Source organism: Chenopodium album, chromosome 3 (genome assembly GCF_948465745.1).
Source record: "Chenopodium album chromosome 3, dcCheAlbu1.1, whole genome shotgun sequence".
Taxonomy (NCBI): Eukaryota; Viridiplantae; Streptophyta; class Magnoliopsida; order Caryophyllales; family Amaranthaceae; genus Chenopodium; species Chenopodium album.
The window spans coordinates 80,804,385-80,825,908 of record NC_137836.1 but is presented as its reverse complement, the minus strand read 5'-3'; the positions used below and the strand labels follow the sequence as shown (position 1 = coordinate 80,825,908).

General features: G+C 36.3%; 4 protein-coding genes across 5 annotated transcripts; 2 read left to right on the top strand and 2 right to left on the bottom strand.

Moving 5' to 3' along the window:
* LOC145624446 (serine/threonine-protein kinase D6PKL1-like) lies at positions 1-4,542 on the top strand. Of its 2 annotated transcripts, none has more exons than XM_081677477.1 (3): positions 1-317; positions 1,264-3,132; positions 3,527-4,542. In XM_081677477.1, the coding sequence occupies exons 2-3, from the start codon at positions 1,433-1,435 to the stop codon at positions 4,374-4,376; spliced, it is 2,550 nt and encodes an 849-aa protein (XP_081533603.1). In that variant the 5' UTR covers positions 1-317; positions 1,264-1,432; the 3' UTR covers positions 4,377-4,542. The 2 variants fall into 2 exon arrangements, with proteins under 2 accessions (XP_081533603.1, XP_081533602.1); XM_081677476.1 differs by having other exon boundaries at positions 1,160-3,132.
* Positions 4,543-5,894: 1,352 nt separating this feature from the next.
* LOC145619228 (uncharacterized) lies at positions 5,895-8,987 on the top strand. The gene is made up of 5 exons (XM_081673876.1): positions 5,895-6,343; positions 6,470-6,605; positions 6,797-6,864; positions 6,971-7,057; positions 8,665-8,987. Exons 1-5 carry the CDS (start codon positions 5,957-5,959, stop codon positions 8,734-8,736), a joined length of 750 nt encoding a protein of 249 aa, XP_081530002.1. The 5' UTR covers positions 5,895-5,956; the 3' UTR covers positions 8,737-8,987.
* Positions 8,988-9,511: 524 nt separating this feature from the next.
* LOC145624444 (neutral/alkaline invertase 3, chloroplastic-like) lies at positions 9,512-13,897 on the bottom strand. Its single transcript, XM_081677475.1, has 7 exons — positions 13,589-13,897; positions 12,358-13,036; positions 11,539-11,704; positions 11,225-11,436; positions 10,558-11,051; positions 10,426-10,474; positions 9,512-10,101 (listed from the first exon to the last, which is right to left on the bottom strand). Exons 2-7 carry the CDS (start codon positions 12,976-12,978, stop codon positions 9,775-9,777), a joined length of 1,869 nt encoding a protein of 622 aa, XP_081533601.1. The 5' UTR covers positions 12,979-13,036; positions 13,589-13,897; the 3' UTR covers positions 9,512-9,774.
* An 898-nt stretch (positions 13,898-14,795) lies between these two features.
* On the bottom strand, positions 14,796-20,318 carry LOC145624443 (uncharacterized). Its single transcript, XM_081677474.1, has 3 exons — positions 17,062-20,318; positions 15,873-16,177; positions 14,796-15,480 (listed from the first exon to the last, which is right to left on the bottom strand). The coding sequence occupies exons 1-3, from the start codon at positions 19,764-19,766 to the stop codon at positions 15,134-15,136; spliced, it is 3,357 nt and encodes a 1,118-aa protein (XP_081533600.1). The 5' UTR covers positions 19,767-20,318; the 3' UTR covers positions 14,796-15,133.
* Between the last annotated feature and the right edge of the window lie 1,206 nt (positions 20,319-21,524).

The window sequence follows — 21,524 nt, the reverse complement described above, 5'->3', positions numbered from 1 at the left end:
TCTTGTTGCATTTTTTTGTCTCCCTCGCTTTGCTTTTACCCCCTTTGCTCCCATCTTTCTCAGTTATTACACTTGAATTTAATCGCAACTATCCCAACTATTTCTCGTGATTTCTCCATTTCACCTTTCTTTTCTCCTCCTACTATAGTTTCAACACGGACCCTTTACATCACATCTTCCTTGATTCAAAACTTTTGAACTTCCCCCTTTTTTTCACCTCTTATAAACCCTAATTTCCCTGTTTTTCTCAACACCCATCTAAAAAAAATCCAATTTTTGTTGCTGGGTTCTTTATTTCTGCCGATTTTTGATGTTGGGTAAGTTTTATTTTTCGTTATTTATGCTGATTTTTGGTGGTTCACTATATTTTACAATGGTTATTGCTTTCTCTGTTGTTAGTGGAGGTTTTATGGTGTGATTTTTGACATTGGATTTGCTCTTTATATGATTTAATTGATTAAATGTTGTCCTGTATTATGGGAATTATATCTAATGTTGTGAATAGTTTGCGTAAAATAGACTTTTTTTTTTTTTTTTTTTTTTAATTCACTTTTTACTTAAATTTTAATTTTTAATTATTGTTTTTTGGGGGAGTGGGATGGAATTGCTTTGTTTCAAGAAGAAAGCTTGTGTTTGAGAACAAAACTCTAGGTTTAGTGGAGTTCATGTGTGACCGACCCACTAAAGCATGACCTTGATGTTAGATATGTTGGTGGAAGTCAATTTTAGAAGTTTAAGAATAGGTGTTTGATGCTGAAATGAGTTAGCTGAGTGGACATTTTGGTGTATTGGAAGCTAGCATTATAGTGAGTAGTGAAATGAAGCTGGTTTTCGTAGCATTAGAGAATTCATGCTCACAATTGCAACTTCGACTCTTTGTTATAGTCTATTGAACCTTTATTATATGTAGAATAGCTATTCTATTTAGAGGTAGTTGTAGGCTAAGTGAATTATGTGCAAAGGAAAATATTGAAGGTGCTAATTATAAGTTGTTTCTTGTTAAAATGCCCCTTGTTTGATATAATAAAATTGAAACAATCCAAAAGTTATTGCTTTAGATCTTGGCTTATAGTCGATGTAAACATGGTATGAATGGAAAAATTGTTTAGGTTTTAGTAGCAAGTAGTGTGAATCTGATGAAATTCTGCAATACTTGCAGGTTAGTGTTCCTTGTATACATGTCACTTTACAGACAAATGTTAGTTGTGGCTCTTTTTGAAGTGGTAGAAGTAGCTGTTGCAGTTTTACCTACCTAATGTGCAGAACTGCTTGTTCTAGCAATTTCCTTTTTCAATATGATGGAAGAGCTCTCTGGAAGTTCTTTGGCATGACCCTTGCTTCTTGCACCAATTTATCTTTTGGATACATCATCTAAGATGGGTTAGTGTTGAGTTCGCTGGCTATATTTTTGGGTCATTTTTTGTAGACTTGAATGATTGCATCAAAGATGGATACTTTGACTGGCAATTGCGAAATTGTTGAGGTCAAGGAAGAACTTAATATGAATGATAAAGTGAGAAAGCATTACATGTTGAGGCAAGGACGTGTTTATTCCGTTGAAGATGATATCAACCAGCTATTTGACTCTGTGAATATAAAGACTTCAATAAAAGGGAAAGCCTTACAAAGGAATCCTATGAAACGGCCCATTAGGGCTAATTCGCCACAGGCATCGGGTATTGGAATTTCAGAAACTGTAAATCTGAAACAGGCACTAAGGGGATTAAGTCTCTCACAAGCATCGGAGATGGCTGCCTTGAAAAAGCGGACGCAGAAACCAAGAGGATCGTCTGGGATGTCAGATGTGGGACCAAGTAACCAGTTACACAAGACAGTAGTGGTCCAAGTGAAGGGATCTGAGCTACCAGCAAATGAAGGCAAAAGAAATCTCGTAGAGATCTCTTTTCCTGGTAAAATTATGGCCAATCTCTCTGAGACAATACCAGAATTTGTTGAAGCTAGCTCTCCAGGTTCATCAAATCAGGCTTGCAACCCCTCTACTTCGTCTATTCAGACAGACATGACAAAGTTGAAGATGGTCAGAGTACCATCACAGGATAAGATTGTGCCTTTGGCATCAGAAGCCATAAGTGCAAAGTTTAGTACAGATCAGGTTCAGAAAAATAAGCTTAAAACTTTACAGGGGACGCGTACTATAAAAAATGTTTTAGAGGTAGATGACTTAGGTTCTGCCCGTGCAGATAAAGATCAGTGTTGGACAGATGCAATTAACAAAGAGTCATGCCTAAGAAGTGGTGTCGTTGGTGACAAATTTAAGAATACAAGTAGCAGCCCACGTCTAATGAAGCCAGCCTTTTGGAACAAGAACTTTGTCAAGAGGAAAGTAAAAGCAGAGTTTGATTATACTTCTTGCAAATCTCATGCAGCTAAAGGAATTGTTAATACAGATTCGTGTCATCATCCCAAGACTAGGGAGCTGGTTGGCAAGGAAATTAGCATTTCTTTGAAGCATGAGGGTAAAATAAATGGGAAAAGAACTCCAGCGTCCAATAGTAGCATTGCCTGCGCTGAGCTCAGTTCAAGTGGTCTTGATGCAAGAGTGAATCAACTATCTGTTGCAAAAGCTGATGATGGTCCAAGTGATGAAGGTAAAGCTGGTGGAAAATCAAGATCTAGAGAGAAGGGGGAGTTTTCTCAAAGTTCGAAAAGTAGCATTGGTGAGTTTAGTAGCAGCACAAGCGAAGAGAGCAGTACAAGTGGGTCTAGCCGTTGTTGTAATAGGCCACATATGTCAAAAGACACAAGATGGGAGGCTGTACACTGTGTTCAGAAGCAGCATGGATTCTTGAGTTTGAGACATTTTAAGCTGCTGAGGCGGCTTGGTTCTGGGGACATTGGAACTGTCTATCTTGCAGAGCTTGTGGGCACTAAGTGCCTATTTGCTTTGAAAGTGATGGATAATGAATTTTTGTCTCGGAGAAAAAAATTGGTGCGAGCTCAAACTGAAAGGGATATCATGCAGATGCTGGATCACCCATTTCTTCCTACATTGTATGCCCATTTTACTACGGAGAAGCTCTCGTGCTTGGTTATGGAGTATTGTCCTGGTGGGGATTTACATGCTATCCGGCAGAAGCAACAAAAGAGGTGTTTCTCAGAGCATGCAGCTAGGTATATCTTGTTTATTCTGATTTGCTTTATGATGTTGCCATTAAATTTTTTCATTAGAGTAAACTATCATACTAGCAACCAGTTATTAATTTTCATGTTGTGTTTGCCTATTTATGAAGAGATTGCTTTAGTGATTCTTATAATTAGCATCTTACCTACTAGATTAAATATCCTTGTTTCATGCCCTGTTTAATTTTGTCATTGGTGCTGCATATATATATATATATATATATATATATATATATATATATATATATATATATATATATATATATATATATATATTCTTGGGTATATCTCCTGTCTTTTTCGCTACGAAGTCGCCTATCTTTGCTTCTCGTGTCTGTTTAATTTTATACTTGAGTTTTGTCTCATAAATGTCAACCATGATCAGGTTTTATGTTGCGGAAGTTCTCCTGGCACTGGAGTACCTTCACATGCTTGGAATTGTGTATCGAGACTTAAAGCCTGAAAATATCCTGGTCCGAGAAGATGGACATATTATGCTATCTGATTTTGACTTGTCCCTCAGATGTGTTGTCAATCCAACACTCTTCAGGTCTTCTTCACCCATTATTGAGCCTGCAAAGAAGACACCTTCCGGTATATGTTCTGAATCTAGCTGCATTGATCCATTTTGCCTCCAACCATCCTGGCAGATGTCATGCTTTACCCCTAGACTATTAACTGCTGCATCTAAAACCCGAAAGATCAAATCTGAACAAGCTGTTCAGGTTACTCCATTGCCACAGCTTGTAGCAGAACCAACTGAAGCCCGCTCCAATTCCTTCGTTGGGACTCATGAATACTTGGCTCCTGAGATTGTCAAAGGGGACGGTCATGGGAGTGCTGTTGATTGGTGGACATATGGGATTTTCTTATACGAGCTGCTATATGGTAAAACACCCTTCAAAGGATCAAGTAATGAAGAGACGTTAGCCAATGTGGTATCACAGCCTCTCAAATTTCCAGACACCCCTCTAGTTAGCTTCCATGCCAAGGATCTGATTAGAGGGCTTTTAAATAAACAACCACAGAACCGTCTGGGATTTGTGAGAGGTGCTGCAGAGATAAAGCAACACCCTTTTTTCGAGGGCTTAAACTGGGCTTTAATACGCTGTGCTGTTCCCCCAGAACGACCCAAGTTCCGTGATGTTGGTAAGGGTCTCTTTTCAAGCAAGAAAGATACCAAAAGGTCTTTGGGAGTTCAGGGCAACGAGCTCATCGAGTTTGAGCTATTTTAGCCACACTGCTATAACAGCAGCTGAAAATGTCGCGAAAATTTTCCCGGTTATTTTCCACAGTGAGGTAGTTAGGTATCTCATACATGTAACACAAGCATAGCTCCTAATGTAAATGTAAGAAATTAGCTATATAATCTATGGAAAAGGATTTTTCCTTGTTCATGCATATCAGGATTATCAGCAGATGCAAAAAGCTCCATCATATCGGGTAGCTGGTGTACTCGAACATGTTTCTTTAATCATAAGTTAGTAGGTGAATAAACTAATCATGGTAGGTAATTAAGGAGCTTAATCATACCATTTCATAATGGTGAAAGTATAATTAGGATGAGCATGAGATAAGGATCTAATCATGCATGCCGTTGGGTTGCGTTAAAGCGTTCATAAAAAAGCAGGCCAAAAGTAGACACATAGTCAAATATAGAAAGCATAAATGGTGGTTTTTCTAAGGATGGTCTAGCTTTATGCAAATGATGGCAAAACCTAACAGATAAAGAAAGGACAGTGAATTGAAATGGTGGAAAAGCTTTTCCTCACTCACAAGTTTCCTTTGCCCTTTTTTCCTGCAATTTGTAGTTGAATTATGGTTTAAAATTCAAACGGATTGACACTCACAAGTTATAACAAGCTAGAGGTGTAAATGAACCACAATTTCTAAAGCATGATTTAAGGCAAATGTCATTTTCTCTTGCTCAAGAATGACAAGAAATAGAGAGGGAGTTGGACATAAGGAGAAATTTTTGGTTGGTGACATTAGTTGGCCAAAATATATGTAACTACACCACGTGAAACAAAGGAATTTGGTGAAAGTATTAGCCTATCATTTCTTATTTTTTGAGGCGTGATAAATGGTGTAATTTTGTTTAACACTATATTCATGACAATTAGTCGGTTCACTTAAGTACACAATAACCAACTTATGAGCAAATAAACCAACAAACAAAAAGAATTAATCTAGTCTTTTTAAATAAATTTGTTCTTGTGTTTGCCTTCAAGGAAAGTCATAGAATTGGGTATGCTTGATGTAATTGGAGGACTTCACTGGAAAAATGGCTATTAAGCCATACAAATTCTTTTTCCTAAAACTCTATCATATTGTTTCCAAAACTCTACCAATTAAATTAATTGACATCTATAATAAACCCACATTCTCTATAAAATCAATTTGAAATTAACTGACATCTATAATAAATCCACATTCTCTATAAAATCAATTTGAAATGATATTGGGTTAAACAGGTTGATACTACAAGAAGTATATTCATTAGTAGGTATTATGGATTAATGTGCATCATAATCAATTATCTTCCATTGATTCATCCCAATTCCATCCAAATTTCTCATAATGGACCACTCTAAAACCTTTCTTGAACCCAAGATTACTGGATCATGGGAAAAAGCCCAATTCAACCAACAATACATCAATTGGTCCCACCAATCAATTCACAAGCCACAACAACAAAACTAACAAACAAACAAATATAGATAATCCATATTATAGACCAATCCAAAACCTTCAAAACCCCAAAAACACCATCAAATTATTTTAACACAACACTTTCTTCCAACCCAGAAAAAAAATGCAGGCCTTACACTGTAACACCAGAGTGTTGGCACCAACTGTAAATTCTCAATTTTGTCATTCCACTCATTTCTCTCTTATTCCTCAATACCCTTTTGCTCCAATTTCATGCCCATCTCAATTCTCTCTTCAAAATCTAAACTTTAGTAGTCGTAATTGCTCTTTTAGAATCAGACCAATTATCCAAGCTTCTTCATCTTCATCAATGGCTTCCTCTGAAACTCCTTCATCTACTGAAGCCAAGCCTTTCTCTGTTCTCTTTGTTTGTTTAGGGAATATCTGTAGAAGCCCAGCTGCTGAGGGGGTCTTCAGAGATTTGGTTAAAAAAAGAGGGCTTGACTCTAATTTCACCATTGATTCTGCTGGCACCATTGATTATCATGAGGTGTTGATTGAAATTTGTGTTTATTTTGATTTATATTGGTAATTATAAATGGGTTTTTTCAAACAATATGTGGGTTTCTGTGTTCTGAGTTTTTTGGTTATTGACTTATTGTTTGTGATTTTGAAGGGTAACCCAGCAGATTCAAGAATGAGATCAACTGCAAAGAGGCGTGGGATTGAGATTACTTCAATATCAAGGCCAATTCGGCCGTCTGATTTTAGGGATTTTGATCTCATTCTTGCAATGGATAAGTCTAATAGAGGTGGGTATTACTGTATAATACTAGTACTATCTAGGTTCCGATTTAGTTGTTACATTATTTGTTTAGATTACACTATCAATGTGATGATTAATTTGGTTCAGAAGAGATATTTTACATTGTTGAAGCTCTTTGTGTGTTAAAGGTGGTTCCAATTAATTTATGTGTGTGCTTTTATTGATGATTGTTTGTAGCTGACATACTGGAGGCACTTGATAAGTGGAAACAAAGAAACAACCTCCCTCCTGATGCTGATAAAAAGGTTGTATGCTTGTTAGTCATAATTGATAAACTTGAATGTTTAAGCTCATATATTACTATGTGTTTAAATTCTGAAATTCATGATCTCTGTTTTGATGGCAATCTAGGTTAAGCTAATGTGCTCCTATTGCAAGAAACACGACGAAACTGAAGTACCAGACCCTTATTATGGTGGACAACAAGGCTTTGAGAAAGTAATGCTTGATCACTTTACTTCTAGTAGTTTGATAATGCATTATGAGTTCACATTTTGCTGGTTAATGAATTTTTTTATTGCAACAATTATGTGTATAAAATTGAAACTTCTATTTCTGATAGAGTTGGCATAATAAGACAGCATTAATCTAAGTCTATGATATTTGAAATTGCACAGCATGATGAACTTATAGGAACTGTTATACATACAGTTTACTAAATCATTTTCATGCCCTAGCAGTTAGGTAATGAGCCAGGGCATGACGATTATGCTCTAACAAGCATATTCTTCTTTCTCAGATTAGCATATCTGCAATTTAACCCTTTAGACTCATACTTGGCCTGAGATAGATGTATATACTTGAACTTTACATTGTTTTCTAACTTATTTGCAACCTTTCTCTGTCTTGGCAGATGTGACACACTCTTGTTTTTCTTCAAATAACTAAATTATTGACCCTCATGAGTCATATATTTACGCCCTCACTGACTCACTTCCATAATAACCTACTGCATCTCTAGTTTAATTTGTCCCAACTCCCAACATATAGGCTACTTTTAGGACTAAGTTAAGCTTCATTCTATCATATATAGTTAAAGATCCTCTGTAATTCATATCCAAGAGTTCCAAAAGTTTACTGTATTGGTTGTGGAGACCTAAAAGTTTACATTTTGAAGATATGAACTTGTGATATGATAGTTCCTTTCCTTAAAAATGTGTGAATGACTCAATCTAAATGTGGCCTGTCTTATAGAGGCAGAAATGCAGAACGAGTATAACTAAACGTAGCCAAATTCCGGGGCATGTAGTTAGTCTCAAATTCAATATATTATCTGCCTCCCTTTGCTAGAGATCCTTAGAATCGGTAGAGCTGTTAGTTGTGTTGTTTCTTGGTGTGATTGGTTCTTGCCTTTGGTAGATCAGCCACGAGGCAAATATTCATATGATTTTAACCACTGCCTTTCACTTTTAAGGGATGGTAAATTAGGTTGTTGGTGTGGCTAGCCTCAGTTTGATTGATATGGTACGTTTATTGAGATCATTAGTTACTGGTGCATTCTAAATGCACTGTATAGTCATATTTCGTTGAATCTGATTTCTCTCTGTTGCTTGCGTGACACTTTCCTTGCTAGTTTGTTCTTTATAGGCTTCATTTTTCATTGCAACTCCTTTGTAATGTGAGATTGCTTGCAATGGGTTAAGAGATAGATAACATTAGACACTTCCCGTTGGACCCATTGCACTGATTTTGAGCAATCTTTGTGATTGAGGGGGTTGAATACAATGCGCGGAGCTTTTTTATGCTATGCTTTCTTCTTAATTGGAAAATATTATGAAAATTGAAAAGAGAAATGCAAACATGTCTATCCCATGTTTTCACCTTAATATTGACTAATTCTGGGAGGTAGGAAACCAAATAAATTAAGAAGTCACAATGATTTACATCATCTTCATTCATGGCTGTAGCCAACACTCCTGATTTATTTTTATTTTTATTTTTATTTTTATTTTTATTTAAAGACATTGCTTCTTATTGAAATTTGCAAAAACTTCATTAATCGTTATACTGATAAACGTTTGTCAATCGTGTACCCACTTCTACAGGTTATAGATCTTCTCGAAGATGCTTGTGAGTCCCTGTTGGAATCCATACTGACAGAGAGCCGTCAGACTTGAGGATTTGGTGCCCATTTTAAGCTTGTTTATACTATGAAATTAAATAGATGAGTGACAACAGTAATGACCCTGTCCTGTTGAGCCTCCTATATGTAAGGAGTTGATTGGGGAGGGACCAGAGGGTTCGAGTATTTGAGATTTGACTATGTAAATGGGAAATAAACTTGTAAAAGGTCGAATTTAAAGATTGTAAAAATATTGATTTTAGACGACTGATTCAGTTCAATGTTAAGTCTCAATTCTGCACTTCATCCCGTGTAAATGAAAATTGTTGTAGTATATTAGAGGAAGTTATATAGGCTAACTGACTGTTATGAGCTCAAGACCCCTACCTATATAGCTAATGCATGATGTCTTAGTACAGGTGGCCATGGACTGGCTAGGCCATGGCAAAAGTTGCTTGCCTTAAACTGATGTTAAAATGACCTATAATACAATTCACTAATTACATTAAAATTGTCTTTAGAACCATGTTATGAGATGTCTATTGATTATATCACCAAAATGTTATGCAGGGAATCCAAAAGCCATACGATGTTCAACTTGATAGTTCCTAAATGTACATCAATACATCCTACAGGCTACAATAGTAATGTTTATCGCTGTGCCAGCTGAGATCCCTTTACTAATTTGGATTCCTGCTTTTAGATAGCCTTGTTTCTTGGAATCTGTTGTCTATCTGCTTGGTTATGCTTGAGTGATCACTCAATAGACTGCTGAAGGACTATATATGCCGGTTGTATTGTCAAGTCAAATCATTTATTTGGGGGCAAAGTTTGGAAACATATCTGCACTGTTATTACAAAGTAGTTTGAGTTATGCCACAACATATTTACAACACAGGCATGAATCATGAAAGTCATTAGCTCCACATCTAGATGTGTATTTCAAAACTTAGGTTATATTATACCAATATATAAGAAAATGATGTTGCACAACTGATTTTTTTTGGGTCAATGAAACATCGCTTGCTCTGATTCTTGCACTTGAACTGGCTGTGTAGGTGGCTACTCCATCCAGTGAAAGGTGCCTTGCAACTCAGACAATGTAACTCCATTTGTGTCCCTTTCTAGATCGTTTCCTACTCCGTGAGTTAGCACTAATAGAAGAGAAAGCATTAACAAGATCCAAGTCCTCTTCATTAATCAAGATCTTGGCCTTCTGAGGTTGGGCAAGGAGGAGTTTGGCTACCAGATAACCTGCGATAGACCATGTCTGAAACATGCGTGCCTGTTTACCAATGAACCTAGCTCCCTTTGTGTCGTAATATTCAGGCCATCTGTCTCTGGATAAACGCTGTTCAGCAATTTTCACAGCTTTCTCTGCGATCTCTGGTCTGTTCATCTTGATGCATGCCACAGTTAGCTGTAACAACATTGTAGTTCTGTCAGCTGTTTTGCCCAATATTATTACTCTTGTAACACTACTGCCTAATGGAATCATTAAAACATTTTAAAGCACTACCTGAAAGCCTCAAACTGCATGCAAGATAAATAAGTCTTGAAATGGATATGCTCATCTTCTTACTCTAATTGTATTTCCCAGTCAACAAAACATTTGCCCACTCTATTCCGTCTCAATGTTAATATTACCAGTACTATATAGGGTGTCCGTGTCCTAAGTTACATTCTACCTAGTTTATCCTCAAGACATTCTTTTTTTCCTAATGTTGAGATGATATTAACTGACCTGCCAGAGCAAAGTAGGCCATGAACCTGCATTGTGATATGACCAAGGACTGCACAAGAAACAACATGAAATTAAGATCAAGAAGCCAAATTGTGGGACAAGTAAAAATATTTCAGCAACTAGGCACATTACGTGTTCTTTGGATCACCTCCTGTGACAATTCGCCACTCTTGGTCTTCAAGGGCAGGATAACAAATTTTGAAGGGCATATCTGCCACGAGATCAGCCCACTTTGCTTCAACAAAATCTAATATGGCATGTGATTGAGTTGGTGTTGCCAGATTGCTTACTATTGACCAGAAGTTTCCGAGTGAGAAGAATCTGAAATCCATGTGAGCAGGTTGTAGGTTTCCTATCAGATACCCACCTATTTCAGGCATCCACTCTGCTAACCATGGTGGGATTTGTTCAGGGTAGATATTGAACTTGTTTACTGCATCAAACGAATATTCTTCAGTCTTGTAACGGTAAATTTCGTTGAGTTTCCTCATATCAATCCAGTAGTACTCCCTGATGTGAAATGATAGTGCAAACAACCGACTGTTAAGTGCTCTTATAATTTCATCTGATCCATCTTCAGTAGTGAGCATCTCACGTGCACAGAGCAATGCCGAATAAAACAATGCCTACAAAAATAGGTAGATTTGAAAAGTATTGAAGCTATAAGAGGCTATTTCGCTTTGAAATGAGGAAGAAAATTTTAGTAAAGTATATCAAAAGACTACTTATCAGCCTGAATTTTCAAGAATATCAACATTGATCGATTAATCCTAATGACTTAATGTAATATAAAATCCACCTGAATTTCAAGGGGATGACCGTGAATTCCCATACGACGATCTATCATGCAAGAGCCATCAGTCACCAGCAGAGTTGGAAACATGTCAAAACCATCAGCAAGACACAGCTTCAAAATCATTTTCATTCCAGTCTGAACATCAATCCTTTCTTGTACTGAGAGATCTCCAGTGCATTTTCCATACGCTCGCAACATTATAATCCACCAAAGTCCTGAATGGAAGCCATAGCAAGAAACATAGAAGTAAGAACCAGCTCATAAACCAGCCTTTACTTCAAAAACAACTATTAGATCTTGAGAGCTTGTACACCAACCAGAGTCAACTGGAGCAACACGGCCAATTGCTGCCTCACCAAAATCAGGATCTAGTACTTCTTCAGTAGCAGAATCATCGCTATCTAGGGCAATAGTTCGTACTTTAAAGCTGGCAGGCATCAACCCTTGCCCTGGACTATGGCAATCCATGGTTTTCTCCCAGCTCTGGGATGACACAAGCCATTAAGATCTCTCGTCAATAAGCCAAAAGAAGGAATTATCAGAAGTGACTAAACATATTTAATTGCCAAAGATGTGAATATGAGGTGTTGAGGTTCAAGCTCTCCTATCTTCATGGTCACATATACCAAATCAACACATTATGACATGGATTGCAATATCAGGGTATAGAATCTAGCCATACTATCCTCCTCTTAATCTCTCTTGTCCCACCCCTCTTGTTTCTGTTTCTATAAAACAATCTTAAATTCATAAGCCACTTTCTTCATGAGGTTAACACGCACAGTTACAATGAAATGAGTTAATATGCAAAACGCCAAAATCACTCACATATATTATATTACTCCTAGTCTTTGTTCTACCTCAAGTACACATGTACACTTAAGCCAAGAGTATGAAATGCTTCATTTTCAGGCAAAAAAATGCTGGTCTGACACTTGAAGCTGAGTTTGGGTAACATAGTTCATATATATTCATATATAAAGAGGAGCAAGGCAATGCCTGTACAATCTCCCGAATACTTTTCATGATATTTTTTCAAGAGATGTAAGAAATTCCACATGAAAGATTAAGATGAACAACTTAAGATCTTGCAACCAAGGTATAATATGGCTGAATTGTAACTGTATCATACATACCTGCAATTGAAGGGTGTGAAGGATGAAGTTCCGAACAATTTCATACTCGCCCTTCAAAAGAAATGCCATTGCAGAAGGCACAAAGTCACGGATGAAGACCTGGTCATAGTTCAGAATACTTGTGGAGGTTGGATCATTAGCTGCAATCGTTCCCACAGGACTACCGCAATAGTAAACAATGGATTCTCTAAGTAGCTCCCACGCCTCATCCTCTATTGAATCCGCATTAACCCTCAATGCTTTCTCACTTTTTGCTGCAGCAGCAGCTAACTTTTCACTGGATATGACTTCATTAACATGTAGATTAGCATTAACATCATTTGAATTTGGTTTAAACTCGTCATCCCCACTAGAATACAAGGGTCCATTTAAACCATCTGAACTCAAACAACCAAGCCTCTTAGCTCTACTACTTCTCCAAGGAGGAACATAATTTATCCTCCGGTAACAACTATCGAATTTCAGGAGATTTCTCTTCCCCCTTGAACCCTTTAAATTTTTAGTACATGTCAAAAAACCTGAGTAACTCAAGTTGGATTTAAGAACAGAATCAGATTGAAGGATTGGATGCCAAAGAGCAGGCCCAGAAAAATAATGCAGAATTCCTTCTGCAATAGCCATTCCTGATCTTTTTTCACTCAATTTGTACTTCTAATAATACTTTTAATAATTTGGGTACCTACCAAAAAAATCCCACATCATAAGCTCAACTAGGAAACAATTCAAAACATAAATTACCTAAACAAAATAGATTAAACAAGAAAACATTTATCATCACCCAAGTTAAAAAAAAATAAATAAATAAAAAAAAAATAAATAAATAAATAAATAAATAAAAAACAGATTACTAGTCTTGGGTCGTATACAAGACCTAGGATCAAATTCCGTCTATATGCCTCACAGTATATACACCAAAACAAGAGAACTTTGTATAATATTAATACACATAATCATAACAACTGACCCAGATATTATTATGGAAAATAAGAGATTAAATACTAACCCAGATGCAAAATAATCTGCAAGTTCATCAATTAAGATAAAGTATGTAATTATATTGCCGCACCCCATCAAACCACAAAGCAATCAAATTCATATAATCACGCGGAAAAGGGGAAAGTTGTAATCTTTATATACATAAAATACAAATCTTCCACTATATTTTCTATAAACAGACAATAAATTCATGGGAAATTTTGATATTAAAAAAAATGAATAACATTAAAATTACCTGAATCATAGCTGATAAAAAGAGGGATTTTGATTAATTATCTTAGTCGATGATGTATGATGAATTTCTTCACCATTTAATGAAGATAGAAATGAATAAATGTGTAAAAAAGGAGTATTTTAAGATATTGGAAATTGTAAATATGGCGGTTGCCTCTGGTTCGTTACTTTGTTTGCACAATTTGTAAGAAACAGAGGAAGAAGAGAGAAGAGGCTACTAGAATATTGCCACGACGTCGTTTAGTCGTTGAGTTAACGAGGTCGTTTATGGGAGTGCAGACCCTACCCAGATAAATTTCACTTTCATACTCTTAGCATCATTTTCATTTTACAACATTCTTATGTTTATCATATAACTATGTTATGTTAATATGTTATTAATGTCGTTGCACCAAAAAATATCTATTAATGTTGTAAGTAAATAAAAAAAAATGGTGAAAGAGAAATTAGAGAATGAAATGTTATTAATGTCATTAATTATTAATAAATTAATACATATTGGAATTTCTTTTTTGAGAGAGTACATAATAGGGTACTGCAATTTAGATTGTATTACATGATTATGTTGTTTAGCTAATCAATATGCGGTGCGATTAACTTCTCTATAATAGCAACCTCTTATTCTCTTCTAGAATTAAGAGTTTTGCATTTACGTATGATGTGTGTGTACGATTGTACGTAGAGTTAGGTCGAGTTTCTTTCCTAAAAATGCACACAACAACTTCCAAATCAACAGAAAGTTGGATATTTCTATATCCTTCATTATTACCTAAGCGTTACACCCTCATTCGTATAACTCACATTATGGTTATTTTTTTTTTGTTACTAGTAATTAAGTAGTCATATATGACGCAATTTTACTTGAAAAACTTTTATAACCATATTCATACTCTCCACATTACTTGATTATAAAGAAGATATAATTGTATAATTAATTGTAAGACATTATGTTATTTCAAGACATCTTGATTAAGGAATAGGAACACTGTGAATTGTTGTCTTTTCTTGATCACTACTGATATCCATTGAATCCACTTAATTTTATTTTCATTATTAAACAAGTAAAGCAAATATAGTGTAAAAAAATGTTGCATTATGTTCATAGTTTGGGAATACATTGTTTAAGTACTCCATATTGCTGATATATTCTAGTTTTGCTGATTGATTACTTTGTTTTGCATAGAATAGCAACCAAGATATGACCATGATGATAAAATGTACGAAGTATTTGTTCATAGATGCTTGAAAGAGTTGAAACAGAGTAAACAACGCGTCTAATGTAAACATATATACGTTCCAATCAACAAAAGAAAAGCTCCACAATTTCAACACTCCAAAAATTGATTTTGGCACCCTAATTCTGATTGTCAACTAACTAGGACCTGCACTGGAAACTAAACGTTCAAAAAAAGTTAAATCTTGGGACGACGCTGACTGCAAAGAGGTAGTAGCTTCATGAAACTTTACAATTGAGCTGACCAAAAACAAAAGATTGAACCAAAACAGAGTCATCCAGTTGGGGCATGCTACAGCTTCTCTTCAACTATTAACTAGCAGTATCCATGCAAGCAAGAATATCCTTCTTACTCTTTGCAACACAATGTCGCCTCATATCATAATTCAGTTTGTCAAAGTCCTCCACAATCCCGAGATAGCCATATAGTGAATCTTCAGCCTTGTCTTCTGGCTTTTGAGAATCTCCCTCATTGCTCCCAATTCCAGCATCTATCTCTTGAAGCTCAGCCCTTCCATGTTTTTTCCGAGAAAAAACGTTATGAAGTCTTTCAGCTTCTTGCAAACCAGAAAGAGTACCGTTGAACTTTGCCAATATGATATTTGGATTTCCAGGTTTTCCATGGCATACTGTCGTCTTTTCTTCACTCAAACCCATATCTGAAGCACATGCCGGAAACACACCACCAAAGACACGAGAAGGATCAAGCAACACCATGAAGTAGATTATAAAATATTGCACGAAGATGTATAAAAATTATAATTAAAAATAAATATGCATAATAGAACAAACCAACTTCATCATGTCATATTGTTGTCAGGCAACTAACAAAAGGGTAACCAGTCAAGTTGTACTCGAGATAGTGACAAATTAAATCACAGGTTCAGCGATAAAACTTGGATTCGTACCAAATGAAGAGCCTCACCCAAGCAAAATAATGGCCAGTTTAATTGGAGCTAATATTGGAAAGAAAGATAACAAAAAAGAGGATGGAAGCTAGGAGGAAAAAAGAAATAAAGGGAGGAGGGGTGTTGAAAGATTAAATGCTTACCTCTCAAGATATTCTCAACCTGCTCAATTGAAATCTTCACTTGCTCATTGTTATAGAAGTCTCTAGCAGAACCATTGTGAATGATTACAACAGGAGGCCACATAATAATATCCTCCTTTAAAGCCCAAGCTTCTGCATCAGGTAAAGACTGACAAACCCACCGGCCATTAGAAGCAACTGTTGGATCCCATCCCATTAAGATACATAGAGCTCTATGAAACCCTAGGTGTGCTGCTCTAAACCCAATCTTAACAGATGTGAATGCATGTGATGCAACATCTTTTGTTTGAATAAACTCTTTAGAGCTGTTGGAAAAAGGCACATCACAACAGTAAGTTAACTTGCTAAAGAACAGTTAGTAGCATCCAGGTGATCTAAGTCCAGCTTTTGTTCACATATTTAGCATCAGCACCTTACAAAATTATTCTTGATCATACTACAAGGCTTGCAACAACTACTAAACCCAAAATTGACAGCATAAATAAAATAAAACAAAACAAAAAGATAAATTTACACCACTACGGACAAAGAAACAAGGGAGATGTAACAAGCTTGTTTTCAAAAAAAAGAAAAAAAGAAAAGATGTAACAAGCTCAAACAAAGACAAGAGAAGGAAGCTAATTTAAGAATAACACATATAATGCTCAAAAGGGGAGTGTCAAATGGCCAAAAGAATGATTCAAAATAAGGATTCTAAGCAGGTTTAATATTTTAGAAAACTTAGTGGACATAAGAATATAAGATATATGTTATTCCAGTGTCAAATCTTGGGTAAATACTTTAAGATCAGCAATGTTGGCACGTTGTCCAGACCTCCTAAGAATAGATAAGTAAGAAAAAAGAGAGATCCTCGGTCTCAGGGCTCAGTTCACAGCTTAACATAGTTTTTTTTTTTTTTTTTTTTTTTTTTTTTTTTTTTTTTTAAAAAAAAAAAAAAACCTGTAAAGGCATCTAGCTCTCAGTATCAATCATCAAGAGCTACCCTTATTTTTATAATGATAAAGCATCACAATAGCAGGCATCTTAGGACCTAAGATGTTTATTTACCACTCATTAAATCATACTGAATATTTAATAGCCAAAAACAACTGTATTAATCAAAATATTCACATAGTTGCAAGGTTGAGGAATATACTGATTAGCAATAGGGCATCTATTTAAAGAGAATCAAATCAATGTCAAGACAGACCTGGAACATATGACGCACTTCAATGTACCAGCTTTTCCTTGCTCCTTGAACTTTTTCTGTCGACCTAGGTTTGTATTCAAGTAAAGCATGCATTTTAAACACCAATGGTCCACTTGACGCTTAAGTTCTTCAGAGTTTTCTGGAGGATCTTTCTCCATGGGTTTCACCTTGAGTATTGAATGGTCTGGATCAGCTTCTTGTGGAGGACCTGCCTCTTTTGTACTCCCAGAGTTTTTAGCAGCTAGCTTCTGCTGAGACTCTATGTCAAGTCCAGAATGTGAAACTGGAGTATCAGATGAAGAAACATCCATAAAAGATGGTCGCTTGAGCCTCTTTCTAGTGCTGTTGCATTTTTCTTTGCCATGAGGTTGTGAATCAATGTGGTTAACATTCAGAGAAGGCTTGACAGTGCTTCTATCATTGCCCTTCAAAAATTTCAAGGCCTTAGGTCCATAACAACGAGGTATGAAATGAGGGTACTTCAGCCGGTTTTTTATATCATTGCTGTCAGTTTCACCAGGTTTGCTTAAACGGCTTTGCAATCTCTTGGACAAACCACCAAATAGCTGTTTAGATTCAGTTTTAGGCTTTCTTGCAGTTTCATTTGAATGAAAATACTGACTTAAACTCCTATTTGAGTGACCTAACTCGTTATCAAGATCAGCACTTAAAAGCCTATTATCATAGATCAAAGCACCTCTACCACCCAAGGTAGAAGTTCTGTGCTTAGACCCACTCATCTTTCCAACCAACCCACGCTTTCTTTTAGAAATTTTCTTGGGATGGTCATGCAAATCAATCTCTCTTGACCTCAATACCTGCTCTGGATCTTCATCAACAGTTAGAGTTCCTTCCTCTAAAGTTGAATAGTTCCCGGTTTGGTCTTCATATGATGCACCATATGCATCAATTTCATAAGGATACTCTTCTTCATGAGGTGTTGTTTCATAATTAGTCTGTGTTTGATGTTCACGATAGCAACTTGTTGGTTTCAATTCAACCCCACCATATTGTATCTCATGGGCAGTCGTTCTAAAGCCATTGCCATCCGTGATAGGCGCCTCTCGCAGTGTGTGATCAGAACTATGCCGTCTATCATCTTTATGTCTGGGCAAGGCAGGATTTAAAGTGTCATTTTCAAATGTTTCTCCATAGTTATTGTAACCTTGGACATTCTCATATTTGTCATAAGCATCTTCTGATAAAGCTCTTCCATAATTCTTTCCAGACCTTTGACTCTCTGAATGCATGCACTCAGCATGCCTGCCTGTATTTGAATTAGGCCCTGCTCTTAGATAAACACCATCATTGTTTGAAATAGATAAAGCATTTGTACCAGCTTTAGAGTATAATATGCCATGGGAATCATAGCAACTTGAAGATGGATTATTCCCACTAGTTCCAAGCCCATCCGCAGGATGATGGAAAACTACTTGGCGTGGAACGTCCAAATTTGGAAAGGTAATTCCTTGCGATGGGGTATGTTGACCACTAGACTGTGAACGTGGAGTCAAACTACGAGAGCTATCCTCACCCTGAAACCTATGATAATTTCCATCCTCGTAAGGATTTGCTGATGAAAATTCCCTATCCATATGCTGAGAATAGTTCCTTGCCAGATACCTCCCACCATCTTCAGCCGGACGACTAGTCATCACACTCCTTGTGCGTCTATGATATTCAGCATCTTCAACTGAAAGCCCAGTCTGTTTCCTAGAGCTTCTACTGTACTCGACATCTTCAACTGGATGACCAATCATATTCGTGGTGTTTCCATTATAATCAGCCTTTTCAATCCGAAGACCAGTCAAATTCCTAGTGTGTCCATTATAATCAGCATCTTCAACCCGAAAACCAGTCACATTCCTATTCTGTGTATGATACTCAGCACCTTCATTTGGAAGTTCAGTCATAACATTCCTAATACGTCCATGATAGTCCGGATCATCAACCAAAACACATGTCACATTCCTAGTACGTCCGCGATATTCAGCATTACGAGCATTATATTCATTAGTTGGTAAATTCCTAATCACCTCGCCTTCAACAAGTATCGTTTCCCTACCATTATTTGCATTCCCACTGATTCTCTCATCAACAACCATAGAATTCCCTGGTTCTCTCATCAAATTCTTCCACTGAAACTTCGATGCCGTATCACCATCCCTAATTGGAATATCCTGATCATTAAACCGCGAAAATGTCTGCAATTGTCTATCACCATTTCGGCTCATTCTAACCAAGCCAACCCCTCTCTCTTCAGCAACAACATCCCTAATTGAAATATCATGATCATTAAACCGCGAAAATGTCTGCAATTGTTCATCACCATTTCGGCTCATCCTAACCAAGCCAACCCCTCTCTCTTCAGCAGCACCATCCCTAATTGCAATATCCTGATCATAAAACCGCGAAAATGTCCCCAATTGTCCATCATCATAACGGCTCATCATAACCAAGCCAACCCTTCTCTCTTCAGCAGCACCATCCCTAATTGGAATATCCTGATCATTAAACCGCAAAAATGTACGCAATTGTTCATCACCATTTCGGTTCATTCTAACCAAACCAACCCCTCTATCTTCAGCAGACAAACGTCGACTACTACCGCGTTCTCTTTCCCCAATTCTCTCACCATGATAACCCATTTCTCTTCTACCATCATCATCTTGTCTATCTACAATTCTTCTTCCCTCCCTCGTCATATTACCACAAAAACTTAAACCCAGAAATTCCAACTGTTATAAACCTAATTTCCTCAAGTAACAGCGATTAACATAAACAACATGCATCTACGCTAAATCATAGCAATCCTTCGCAAAAACAAAGTGAAAACTCGGAATATATTCAGAAATTTAAAACGAAAACCATTGCGAAAAATAAAATCAACATTTAAAAACAAAAACAGCAATTGCGAAATTAAAGAAAAAGAGAAGAAATTACTTTAATTTTTGCGAAGAACACTTCTGATAAAGCAAAGAGCAAACCCTAAGACAAAATTCTTCTGGGCGGGAAAACAAGAAATGTCGAAAATTTACCTAGAAAACGACGGGAAATCAGGGAACGAAGTTGTGGATAGAGGTGAAAGAATCAATCCAATGAAACAGTAGACAAATTTGGGGGATTTTGCAGAAGATGACATTCATGCGAGGTTAAGTTAATTGGGGTTTTGGGGAACTTTCTGGAATTTCTGTAGAACAGAGGAGAGAGAATATAGGAAGATGAGTGTTCGCATTTTTATAATTTTCGCTGGGATTTTTCAACTTTTTTTTTTATTTTTTGGACGGAGGTTTTGGCATCAACTATCAATGATATTTAGGGCTTATTTTGATCAATTGAACTAAACTAGAAGCTGAACTAAATTTAAAGTAATCTGGAGAGAACAGGCCCTTGAAACCTTGTTTTTTTTTTTACGGACTCTTTGTGTTATTCTTGAGATATTTGTGAATGTTTTGGAACAAGTTTGGGCTATAGTAGTACTAGACTTAGAACCATAAATAATTAGCCTAAAACTTGCACCATATGTCAATATCCATGTAATATAATTTCAATTCACGTCTATGAGGTGTGACTTTACGCTAGTCGTCACATGTAACTCTCCTTCTTTATTCAGGCTTAAGACCAGCAATAACTACCACGAAGTGGCACTCATCGCCGGTGAAAACTGAATACCACAAAGTGGCACTTACAGGCGGAGTTCCATATGCATGCAAAATAATTTTTATAAAATTATATGTACTCGTATTAGTCATATACAGATTATAGAGTAAGAACTTTTTGATAATTATCGGTGAACATGAAATTTCTTAATAGTAACTTATAATTATAGAATAAGGGCATGTCTAATACGATTATTTTTAGTTCAATTCAACTCTAATAATAAGTTCAGTTCAGTTCAGCTTCTAATTTCTTTCTCTTATAAAATATTCAATTCGGTTCAGTTCAGCTTTAATAAGTTCAGTTCAGTTCAGCTCAGCTCAGATCACTTCAATCAATCAGAACAGGCCCTAACTCATGTGTAAAAGACATTTATTGTAGCCTTGTAGGCGTGTTACACTGGCAACTTTTAATATATTCAATTTTCTATTTGATATGGAGTGGTTTGAAAAAGGTAATAAATCCTCAACATCCAAGTAGTAATGATTCATAATGGCATCTGTAATTTTACTTAAAATGTATTAAGATGCAAAATTTTATAGGGGTTGCAAATTGGGTAGGATATGACAATATCAAGAAATTTTATAATTTCTCACAATATATTGGAAAATTTAGAACCAGTATAAGATGGTTTCGCCCAACACTTATGTTGGTCGAAGAAAATAAGAACAATGAGATTTGTTTTAGACCTAGTAAGTAAGAAGCACTTCGTATTTGTTAAAACAACTTAGGGATTGTTCACATTTACTTAATTTCAGTTCAGCTCCAATCAATTCAGTTCAGCTCCTAATTTCCCTCTCTCATAA